The sequence below is a fragment of the Euleptes europaea genome, chromosome 18 (genome assembly GCF_029931775.1).
Source record: "Euleptes europaea isolate rEulEur1 chromosome 18, rEulEur1.hap1, whole genome shotgun sequence".
Classification (NCBI taxonomy): Eukaryota; Metazoa; Chordata; class Lepidosauria; order Squamata; family Sphaerodactylidae; genus Euleptes; species Euleptes europaea.
Genome location: NC_079329.1, coordinates 33,524,419 through 33,536,747, shown reverse-complemented (window position 1 = coordinate 33,536,747; position 12,329 = coordinate 33,524,419). Strand labels below are relative to the sequence as shown.

At 45.5% G+C, this 12,329-nt stretch overlaps 1 protein-coding gene across 1 annotated transcript in view; it reads right to left on the bottom strand.

The window, feature by feature from the left end:
* Nucleotides 1–3,510: 3,510 nt before the first annotated feature.
* Nucleotides 3,511–12,329, bottom strand: part of DNAJC7 (DnaJ heat shock protein family (Hsp40) member C7) — a 51,533-nt gene continuing 42,714 nt past the window's right edge. The window contains exons 8-14 of the mRNA XM_056864683.1: nt 11,503–11,667; nt 10,092–10,183; nt 8,263–8,336; nt 7,351–7,497; nt 6,589–6,741; nt 5,465–5,527; nt 3,511–3,844 (exon numbers count right to left, since the gene is read on the bottom strand). Of these exons, the coding sequence (XP_056720661.1) occupies nt 3,807–3,844; nt 5,465–5,527; nt 6,589–6,741; nt 7,351–7,497; nt 8,263–8,336; nt 10,092–10,183; nt 11,503–11,667 (732 nt within the window). The 3' untranslated portion in view covers nt 3,511–3,806. The remainder of the gene's footprint in view (nt 3,845–5,464; nt 5,528–6,588; nt 6,742–7,350; nt 7,498–8,262; nt 8,337–10,091; nt 10,184–11,502; nt 11,668–12,329) is intronic.

Genomic DNA, 12,329 nt, shown 5'->3' with positions numbered 1-12,329 from the left:
TTGTTTTTATTTTTTTGTACATCATATACAGTTTATAATAAAGTTAATACCAATTGCATACGGTTTTTGCTTCAGTCTGGTTTGAAATTCTGCATATAAACACATTATGAATCCCGCCTAACAAATAGTCACCAATTTTTTAAAATTTTGTTCTCCTTCAATTACCTTCATCTCAGAAAGGTGAAAGGGTTTCAAGTCGGACAGTGTGTTTATCCATGTGTGAAGCCACCCCTGACAGAGAGCCCAAAGGAGGGTAGAGACGAAGAGGGGTGGGTGGGGGGATAAGCTGTTCTAGAACAGGTCATGCAACAAACTTCATAACAGGAAGGCTAGATTCACACTGGAGGTTTAAAAACAGAACTTTGTTAAATATTTCAAGCTAAAACAGCCTCTCTCTCAAACAGCTTAAACACGGGCATGTCTGTTCTCCGCACAATAACTCCTCATAAATGTACAGCAAAGAGGATTTAGTGCATGCATGGAAAGATGGCCAAGCGGCATACAGGTAGGGGGAGTGGAGCCTGTGAAGCAAGACAGTGACTCTTCCCAGAATGCTTTGCCCCTGGACCAACAGCTCGCGAGAGACGTGGAAGCCGCCCGGTCTTCCCATGGCTGAGAAGATTCTCCCTCCCCTCCAAGCCGGGCCTACCACATGCAGCAGAACTAGGTGGTAGAGTTGAGTATAATTCAGACTGCAGGTGGGTATAATTCAGACTGCAGACTGCTTCCTTTGGAAACACCCCCTCCCATATAAATATATATGTACAAATTTCATGTAAAAAGAGAAATGAATATAGCAGGAATAGAAGCATTCTGGCCCAGGTCTGTACCTCCTGGGGTCGTTTTCTATCTGCAGGGAGTCTGGTTAGAGGGAGCGGTCCCACACGGTATGCTTCGTTCTACCCTCACGCTCAGCTGCACGGGTAGACCAGGCAGATACTGGGGTGGTGGCAAAGGGAGCGATCATCTGGAGATGTCAGCAAGGAGTTGATAACTTTCTGCTGAGACAAGCTAATTCAAAGAGAAAAGTCCAAGGACTAAAAATGAAATGCAACGTTTCCAAACACCACATCGGACGAATAGGGTGAATATCCCAAAAGGCTTTACAAGTTTGAGTGCCGGCTATAACCCAAGGAAAGCAGCTCCTTAGCAGCTGCCTTGAGGACAGAAGACGACTTTCGAATGATCAGAAAACACACAGTAAAAAGGCAAAATGTTCCTAGGTTTTTTTTTTTTTTTTTAAATGGCACTCAGCAGCTTCCAGAATTACATCCAACGTCAAGTCAAGCTCTAGAAATCTCTTCCTATCACTAGCTTTCGAATCACAAAGATTTTAAATGTTTGAGACACAGAGAAAGCACCACCCCTAGACCGTTCCCATTTATACAGCCAGTCAGAGAAAGCCAAGAACTGATCCATTTAAACTATTAACCACATTCCTGGAAGCCATGCTTTTAAACACCTACAGACAAAGCGATTTTGAACCTGCTGAAGACATTCAAGAGTAGGAAATTTAGGGGAAGGTTTTCCATGCCTGGAGACACCAGGCCTCTGTGGACGAAAGGCCCGTGGGCACACTTTCCTTTCTCAGAAGGCAACCACGGCTTCCAAATCTTCTCAGCCACTTTTTGCCACTTGCAATTATCCTACTTGTGTTTCGTTTCAGCTGAAAAAGTGCACACAACCCAATACCTCCTGTCTGACCCCTCTGGGTGCGTGCACACAGCCAATAAGATAAAACAGTGCAGTGGAAACTGGACTGGACATTGGTGGGAAAGAATGGAAGATCTTCAACAGACCCGGTATTACAGTTCCCGCCCCACAGTTCGGTCATGCCTGCAGTCCCTGGGCAACTCCCTTGTTGACTGTACCTGTACCCCTCCACTACCATCCTCTGCCCTGCTCTTAAGAGGCAGGAAAGGGGCAGGTGAACCCCACCTTTAACTCTTTCTTCACCAAGCTAGGAACCACAATGGAATTGCTAGGAAAGAAGCACAGAACTCCTAGGCTACCACCTGCACACCTCCACGCCCCTAAAACCCCCCATGTATATATTGGTCAAACACACAACCCCATTTTTTTTGCTGTTTTCTAGGCCACCTAAATTCAGCTGAATCTTGGCTAAGGACAAGGCAAAGAGGAGATACATGATACAAAAACAAGTGAGAAATCAAAGGGTGACCTCTTTTTTGCTGTTGTTTCGGGGCCAATTCATTAAGCAGGTCGTGCCAGGTGGAAAGTCGCCCAAAGCTGTCCAAAGTCTAGAATGGTATCTATTTTCCTTCAGCTGAGCCAGAGAGTCAATCAAACCAGGCCTTGACATCTGATAGTGGCAATTCAGATTGATGATCTGGTTCAGGGTCTAGTGAACACTGCAAACATGTGTAGAAATGGCTAGCAAATGAGAGGGGAAGAGAGAACCAAAAGGCTACCTCTGTTGGCCTGCTACTCTGGAGAAAAGCAGCAATCTATCTTTACAGCGAACGGGATATCACAGAAGCAAGCTGCCTTGGTACGGCGGACATACACATATGAAGATCAGCATTGGATAAAGGTAAAACACTGCAGCAACCAGTAAGTTCAGGGTGCTACTTTTTCAACAGCAAATTCCTTTTCAGACAACTTCCGGGAAAAGATCAGGACAAACAGCTTAGTGCTGGCCACAATCTGAAGTTCTATAAGTACAAAAACGTACCCAGAAATTTTAAAACTCCACTTTCATCACAAAGATTTATACTTGGAGTCGGCCACTCACCTTTAAAGCATGCTACAAAAACAGACCGCCTGGCAGACACCGTAATTCTTGGTGGGGTTTTCTTTTTTTTTTAAGAGGTGGAAAACAGTCAGTCTTTCCCAACAAAAACTGCCTTTTTGAGACCCTAGTTTGCAAAAAGGAAGAGTCCAGCAGTTACAATGAATTTGTATGTGTGTGTTATGGAACCGTGATCGTGACAGAAGGTGAGGACCTGCATGTGTGAAACAGCTGTTCCAGATCCAACTGCACAGCAACATGTTCATATCACCATCCCCAGAGAAACCCTATTCTTTTCCTAGGATGCAGCTGTGTGTTCAGCTAGGAGCCATCAAGTGACGAACCTCTGTGTGTGAATCAACCCTTACCAATCACTTGAAGTGCTCAAAAAAACAAACATCCCCCCCCAAAGGTGTGTAACTGACGCTGAGGAGCATTTTTGAAGGTCTTACAGTTGCAGAGGAGTTCTCTCCAGATCCCAAAGGTGAAATTCTCCAAGAGGCGGGTGGTAAAGCTTGTTCTTTGCCTGGATTTCTCAAATGTGCAAATGTCCTTGTGTATGTGGTTTGTTCTGGCTACAGCCAGGATGATGAAAACAAAGGGGGGGGGGAAGCTAATGAGGTTTCCCCTTACTTATGTAAACATGGAGGAGTTGACAGCACTGGGGGGGCACTTGAGAAAGGCTGCAGCCCTGTCTCAGGAAAGGAGGGGGCTCCCCCAGTTAAATCCTGGCCATGGGAGTCTAAAGTTATTTTCACGGAGGAACCAAAAGATTTTATTTTGCTATTTTTTTAATAAAATTAAACAGTAAAACAAACAACAAAAAAGGAAGCATGTTCCTCTTTCACTGCCCGCTTCCCTTCTCTTTCTCCAAGAGCTGGTTTTTCCTCATCACACTCTAAAGCACACAAAAAAAACCTGAGGTCTCCAACGGTGAAAACACCACAGCCCTAAGGAACGGCAAGATGCGATGAAGGGAGAACGTAACTTGAGGTTAAAAGAAGCAGGTCAGGTAACGTGGGTTTCACAAATGGAGGCTGGCCTCTGCGGTAGTTTAGCCAAACTGGAAAAAGAAATTCCCCGGCCCGGAAGCTGAAAGACACAGAAGAAGCATGCAGCTGAAGCTCAATCGCGACAGGTAGCCATGCTAGTCTGTCAGTAGCAGTAAAAAAGAGCAAGAGTCCAGTAGCACCTTAAAGACAAAATTTCTGGCAGGGTATGAGCTTTCGTGAGCACAGCTCACTTCTTCAGATACAGCTAGAATGTGAGTCCATCTATCCTTAAGTAGAGAAGAGTGAATTTAGGCAGACAACAGCAATGTAAATGTCAAAAGCAAGTAATTGGTAAGCAGTTCTCTTACAAAGGGATTTCAAAGGGAGATTAGAAAGAGAGACAGCTGAATTACAACTAATAATGAAGCTCAAGACAATGCATTCTCCTGGATTGAATAGGGACCTGTGATTCCTGACTGTGATTCCTTACCAATGCTAATTTCTCCACACCTACTACCCCTCTGCATATCACACCAATCCAATCACGCCTGCTAATGACATTTACTTGCTTTTGACATTTACATTGCCATTGCTGTCTAAATTCACTCTTCTCTACTTAAGGATAGATGGACTCACATTCTAGCTGTTTCTGAAGAAGTGAGCTGTGGCTCACGGAAGTTCATACCCTGCCGGAAATTTTGTTCCTCTTTAAGGTGCCACTGGACTCTTGCTCTTTTTTACAGCTGAAACTGGCATCCTTAGAGGGCAAAGTTTCCTTCGTGACGTGTCTGCAATGTTGAGCGCCAGAGGGGCTGCTGCCACCCAGATTACAAAAGGTGATGGATGCAAAGCTGAGGAGCCTCAGAGAGAACCAGGATGGTTCAGCCTCACTACAAGGAGGAGGACAGAAAAGCTCCTCCTTTCCCGTGAGGCCACTGGTGCACGTGGATGGTTGGGCGACGTGACGGGGGATGCCAAACCCCTTGAAATACGTCACACCTGAGGACCAGGAGGGAGGCCAGCCAGCTCCAGGGCACTGAGTATCCAGTGGCCCAGAATGCAATCTCTGGCATCCTTAAGGGGATGGGACCTCGTGACTTGGGTGGTTGTAGGCCCTACACTGCAGCAGGCTCTTGGAAATACAGGCTGAGCATCCCTTATCCGGACTGCTGGGGCCCAGAAGTGGTCTGTATTTCGGATCTTTCCGTATCTTGGAATATTTGGTCCTCAGCCTGAGGCAGAGAGAATGAAGCAGCTTCTAGCAGGCATGCCAGTGGTTGTCTGCTCCTCCCTGGAAGGAAAGCTGGCTTCCTTCCCCCCCACCCCTTCCCATCCTCCTTCCTGTCTCCTCTGTTCCCAGAGCACCGAGGAAGGGGGGGCTGCACTTTCTCCCTCCAGCTGGCCTGGCCATCTCTCTTCATCTCCCACAGGTATGTGGGTTCCAATGGCCAAAATGAGAAGAGGCTGGGTGGCGCGGATGTTCCTGCAAGCCAGCTCAAAAGGTCCAGTTTTCGGATCAGTCTGGATATCAGATGTCCGGATAAAGGATACTCAATCTGTACAAAGTAGTCCCTACATTCAGTCCTCACAACCTGAATTTTAATAGGTTTCTGCTTCACTCAGAAACTCAGGCGCTGCCAGAGCTAAACCCCGGGAATGAGTGTGTGTGTGTGTGATGTTGCACAAACTTTTTTAACAGATGGTAAGACAGACCACTTACCTTCAAAACTAAAGCCTCCTGGCCCACCAAAGAAAGCTTTGAAGATATTGTTCGCATCGAAATCTATTTTGGGGAGGGGGCAGGAAAAAGAGCAGAACAGTTGATGAAGGACTCCAGATCAACTTCTTGGGTTTACAGAGCAATGGATGGCACAGGTGTGCGTGCTGAAAGAAGAGGCTCTCAGAACTCGGGACCCTGATGCTACCACCCCCAGTGCCATCCTAAGCAGTCAATGGCCTCAGAAGTGTGCAATTCCGCTTAGGATGGCACTGCCAGTTGTGACGGTTCCCGAGAATCAGTTTTCCTCTCCTGTCTGTGAGCCTAACATCCAAGTCAGATTCAGATTTATTGATACAGCATAAGCCAGTAAAACACATGCATCGTTTATACAAAAGGTAAAAAATTATAGCAGTTCAACCAAAAATATTCTTAATTAAAATTTCCAAATAATTTATGATAGACTAAAATTGACCAAATTATGATTTAATCTAATTGCAATTGCCAAAAATTAGGCGTCGAACTTTATATGCAATTGCACAAAATATGGCTACCTGTTTTGCCATCTGGGCATTCCCTTCCCAGAGGAGACTCTTAATTCTCCCTTCATCTGAGCTGACTGTGATTTGGCTGAGCAGGGGAATGATTAGCTTACAACGAGCTTCCTCGTAGAAGGAGCACCTGAGACTCCAATTCCCCCGACTTACAAGGGCACATTCATTCTGTTATCGGAAGCTTCTTAAATCTGCCTCATAAAATCGCTGATGGTAAGGCGGGGCACCTCACTAGTGTGAAAGCTCTCCTTTGCTTGTTCAGCTCTATGAATGATAGATACTCTGCTGGCACTTGAATATATCTATTTCTGACAGGAGCCAAAAAAGCTGGAGAATCCGTAAGCTCCTTCTGACGTTCCATATCAAAAAGCCTTTGTCTAATTGTGTACCTTGCTTGATCTTCCAAGTCTCTGACCACAAGATGCCAGATGCCAGGCAGAAGGCGCCCACAAGGCTTACGCTGAAAACTTAAAACACCGTGCTTTTCTTTGGACTTCCCACACTGTTTTCTCTCTCCCCACCCCTCCAATGAAGAAAGAGGCAGCCAAGGCCAAACCCCTCCCGCCTGCTCACCTCCCATATTCATGCCATCTTCCTCAAGATCCTGCCCACTGTCATAACGAGCTTTTTTCTTTGGGTCAGAGAGGATGGTGAAGGCTTCGCCAACCTCCTTGAACTTCTTTTCTTCCTCTTTCTGGATTTCAGCACTCGCGCTGCTGTGCCGATCTGCCCGGGGGGAAAAGAGAGAAAGCGTGAGAGGGCTCACCTGTGGTGTGAAGGAAAGATGCTTTTCAAACCGAGGAAGTGAAAATAAACTGATAGCCAACAGACCAAAAAAAGATAAAAATATACGGCAAGAACATATATAATCCTAGTAAAACAATTATGCTTTATTAAACACACAAGTTTAAAAAGTAAACAAAAAATAGCATATCATGCAAAACCAAAGTAGGAGAATATTTAGATAAAAAAATGTAGAGCAAATGCGTTTCAACTAAAGAGTCTTCTTCAGAGGTCTCTAAAATGGTATTGCGTGTGGGTGTGAATATGTGTGTGTATATAAATAATGAAATATCAGGAGTACAAAGTCAATCTACAGTTGGACGAAGTCCCTTCACCAACTCTTTACAGGCCTTGTTTTTGGAAAAACTAAGGGTGACACACATCACCCTCCTCTCCTCCATTTTTATCCTCACAGCCACCCTAGGAGGTAGATTCAGGTGTGAGAGGGAAAAAAACATTCAGTGTTAAGGTTTAATATTCAGCACGTCCCTTCTTACAGTTTAGGAACCATTGAATTAACACTACGAGTGGGGAGGGGGGATACTTCTGTACCTGGGTGGTGCATCAGGGCCCGCTTCCGATATGCCTTCTTGATCTCATCTTCAGAGGCATTCTTATCCACCCCCAGAATCTTGTAATAATCTTTCCTTTTGCTTTTCTTTAGTTCCACTTGCGCATTCTTGAGGAGCTGCTTGTGTTCTGGAATACAAAATAGGGGGGAAAGAGCATCAAAACATAGTTTTCACTGCATCAGAAAGGAGAAGTGAATACACATGAACACACAAAGCTGCCTTATGCTGAATCAGACCCTTGGTCTATCAGTATTGTCTACTCAGACCAGCAGCAGCTCTCCAGGCAAGAGACATTCAGAGGTGGTTTGCCGTTGCCTGCCTCTTCGTCACAACCCTGATATTCCTTGGAGGTCTCCCATCCAAATACTTGCCAGGATCAAGGCAAGATGTGGGTGACTGGCCCATGGTCACCCAGCAAGCTTCCATGGCAGAGCGGGGATTTGAACCTGGGTTTTCCAGATCCTAGTCCAATACCTTAACCACTACACCATGATGGCTCTCATTTAACAGGTGCTTAGTCAGATAATAAGCTAAAAAGTCAGAAACACCGGGGCTGAAGTTGTGTGCATGTCAGGTTCAGAATCCACACATGCCTATAAGTGTAAAAGGAAAAGACAGAGTTCAATGAAATCTTAAATGCCCTTAGGCCTATTGGAATATCAAGACTAAAAAACAAAGAAGTCCACAAGCTTATAGGATTTCTCAAGCAGGAGGGCCAGAACCATGCTCTTAAGCTCGGACTGTGAATATTTAGACTGTACTCAAGCTCCAGATTATGGGATAGAGTATAAAAAGCAGCCCTAAATCCACGCAAAAGACAGTGACAGATGTGTAAAACCAGATTTAGAAAAAAAAATGCCAGTCAAGACAGTGCCTCGGTCCTCCGTTTTACCTTTTGTCTTCTCCGTCTGGTAAACCTTTTCATAGTCCCTTACGGCATCTTCGAATTGTTCCGTGTCCATGTAGCTAAGAAAGGGAAGCAGAGTTATCACATTTGGCTACAACCAAAAGATGGAGGAAGTTGACGCAGGTACAGAAGGAAAAAAATCGATCGGCCTCCACCACAAGGGTCCTGTTGCTGAGTTCCCGACTCTTGACCATCTGAACACATGAAGCTGCCTGAATCAGACCTCTGGCCCATCAAAGTCAGTATTGTCTACTCAGACTGGCAGCGGCTCTCCAGGGTCTCAGACAGAGGTCTTTCACATCACCTACTCGCCTAGTCCCTTTAACTGGAGATGCTGGGGATTGAATCTGGGACCTTCTGCATGCAAAGCAGATTCTCTACCACTGAGCTACGGCCCTTCCCAACCCCCCCTCTCTAATCTAAGAGACAGATATTGTTACTTTTGGTGGCATGTGATTCCATAGGACAAGACTCTGCAAAGGATTCCTGTAGGGAGAAATCAGGCTGTAAGCAGATCAGATGTTCTCTGGGCCCATTCCTCAAATAAACACCCATTTCTTTTAATAGAGATGTTAGCAGGATTTGGGAGTGTGGGGGGGAGCCACACATCTACCAGGAGCAAAGACACAACCACAAGGTTGGAAGAAGCCGGACATGTGCCTAGTCCATCCATCTGCAGCAAAAGCATCTCACCCACACGCCATCATCCCAATACATCTTGCTGTTTCTTTCCTTCTCTTCTATTCTAGTGCCTCTTGGCATTTCTCACTGTTAAGCACAAAGCTCATCCTTTTACATCGGAATGTTTTGTTGTATGTCATAAAAATAAATGTGCATGAAGTTCTTATCATTGCTTCCTGACATGTACACTTAACTTGACTCCTTTTGGTGGGGGTGGGGGAAATAGTTTCTTAACCATTTGCTTTCTATACCAGCTTCAAGATTCAATGAAATGGAGCATTTGAAAGCAATAATCTGGGATGGTCGTCCTCTTCCACCGAGCGGGAGGGACACACATAGAGAGGTGAGGGAGGTAGGGGACACCCGCCTAGCCAGCCAGGTCAGCCAAATCAACCCTGGCGATCAACGGGGTGACAGATGTCACAGCCAGATCGCCCTGACATCCACAACTAGGGAGAAGCTAGGTAAAGGTTAGAGGCTAACTTTTTATTGTGATGATAACCAGGGTTAGCCCTCTACATACTACAACGCTTCCATCGTAATTCTAATAAAATTATAAGAAACTGTGAAGAGGTGGTAGCAGCAATTTAAAATATGGCCATCAAAACACACAACCCTGACGGCTGAAAAATGACTGCGTCGCCTAAATTTTTGGACTGGCTCGTAGGAAAATTTGCCAAAGCCTGGGATAAAAATATAAAGAAGTAGATAAATTAAAAACAATCTGAGCTTAGAAATGAGGCAGTAAGTTCCCGGGGAAGGTGAACAGAGAGAAAGTGACGGCAGTAAACCTTTGGACGCGTCCCTATGTGATTAATCCCAACAACCCCAATCGGTTTTGCAGATCACGTTCAGGCATCTAAGTACCACGTGCCAGAAACGCACTGTCACTCTATTGCCCCTCCTACGAACATGTTCAGATGCCTTGTACCGAGTCAGATCGTGCCTTGCACCAAGTCAGGCCCGCTACCACCTCCCCAAGGTCTTAAGCGAGGGTCTTTCCCAAAACGGCTACCTGACAGCTGTTAACCCGGGACAGCAGGGATGGCACCTGGGGCGTTCTGCATGCTGTGCTGGCACGCTACCCCTGCGCTACGCTCCCTGGCTTGCTGGGCTGACATGCACGTGCTCACCACTGGGCTCTCCTCAGGTAGGCTTTGATGTACGTGTCGTCCAGTCGGATGGCGTTTGTGCAGTCTTCTATTGCTTCATCTAGCTTCCTAAGCTGCAAGGCAAGCTGGGAGGTTAAGAAGAGAACCGCTCCATGGTTGTTTTTTTTTTTTTTTTTAATTTCCATTTCAATTTCTAAGGGTGGGAGACAACTGATCTTCAATCTTGATCGCCTGGAGTTATTTGTTTACGTTAGTTATCACCTGCCTTTCTCAACAGGGACTCAAGGTGGATTACACATAGTGAGTCAATGCAATCAACAAAATGGGACATTCAATAACTAATGCAATAATTAATGCCAGAGTGGTGTAGTGGTTAAGAGTGGTGGACTGTAATCTGGAGAACCGGGTTGATTTCCCCACTACTACACAAGACGCCTGCTGGGTGACCTTGGGCCCGTCTCAGTTCTCTTTGAGCTCTCTCAGACTCACCTACCTCACAAGGCGTCTGTTGTGGGGAGGAAGGGAAGGGGATTGTAAGCTGGTTTGATTCTCCTTAAAAGGTAGAGAAAACTGGCATATAAAAACCAAGTCTTCTTTTTTTGCCATCAAGGAATAGCTGACTTATGGTGACCCTGTAGGGTTTTCAAAGCAAAGGATGTTCAGAGGTGGTTTGCCATTGCCTGCCTCCACATCACGACCCTGGTAGTCCTTGGAGGTCTCCCATCCAAATACTAGCCAGGGTCAGGGCTGAGAGTGTGTGACTGGCCCAAGGTCACCCAGCAAGTTTCCATAGTGCAAGTGGGGTTTCCCTGGTCCTAGTCTGACACCTTAGCCACTACACCATGCTAGCTCTCATCTAGTAAATGCATTAGGAGATTAGAAATCTGGAACCTCCAGAAAGAACTGAAGTATAGCATAAATATTCACACGACACATTAAGTGCTACAGAAATTACATAGCGTGTGTGTGTTTATTTAAATTCCCCACTCTATTCTTTAAAGGCCACTTTCCCTACAATTTCAGGAGGTCTGTGGGGGCAGCACATAACATCACTTCCAAGAAAAACTTTTTACCCCAAACTTAAAAAGTGAATTGCTTGGGATAATGAACTAATCAAGAAACTGCATTATACTAAGGATCAAAATACACATAGAGTGACAGAACAGGCCAAGGGTATTTACATCACGAGATCAGGGATGAAGCATTGAAGAGGTAGGTGGCTACTTCCAAGGCAAAAATATATCAGTCCTTTTTCAGTTCACAGAAGGAGAGACCGAGGGAGTTTCCTCCCCTGCTTTGCCTCCCAACCACCAAAACGGTGAGGGGCCGAAATCTTTGGAAAGGTCCCTATTAGCTGCTTTGCGTTCACTCGAGGGGAAAGATGGGGTAGAAATGCTTTAAGTAAACAAACCCGGCTTTGAACTGTCCTTACTTTGGAATTAAGTGTCCCCCGGTTGCAGTAGAGTTTGGCATTGGTTTTCCTGTTGTTTGGATCTATTGCCAGAGCCTCTGTATAAAGGTCAAAAGCTAGCTTGTAATTCCCTTCCTTGAAAGCCTTGTTGCCGTCGTCCTTTTTTGCTTTCAGCGCTTTGGCATTCTGGAAGAGAAGACAAGGCAACGCGTCAGACAATCTCAGCAGTAACCCCTCTTCCTCTGCCCAACTTTTTTTTGTGATGCGGGATCCTGATTGCCTGGATGCACAACGTTAGGGTTTTTTTAGCATGAAAAACAAACTGCCATAATTAGGACCTTCCCGACCCCTTTCTCATGATGCCACAGGAAGCGGGCTAACCAGAGAGAAACAGAATATCTATACTTGAACACATGAAGCTGCCTTATACTGATTCAGACCCTCGGTCCATCCAAGTCAGTATTGTCTACTCAGTCTGGCAGTGGCTCTCCAGGGTAGCAGGCTGAGGTCTTTCACATCACCTCCTTGCCTAGTCCCTTTAACTGGAGATGCCGGGACTGAACCTGGGACCCTCTGCATGTGTGGCACAGTTTTCAAAGTTTGTTTAAAAAACCCACCAAACAGTTAATTAGATGGCAGTATCAACAAACAGCGCTATCCGATGTAACTGTATTTTAAATATTCTATAAAGGGCACTTTTTAATATTTCCATTCCTTTTGTATCCTTCTGTATTGTGTTTTTATGCCAATAAAGGAATGATGATGATGATGATGATCTTCTGCACGCAAAGCAGAGATTCTACCACTGAGCCACTACTCAGTGGCTGTCCTTGAACAAGAAGAAGTAG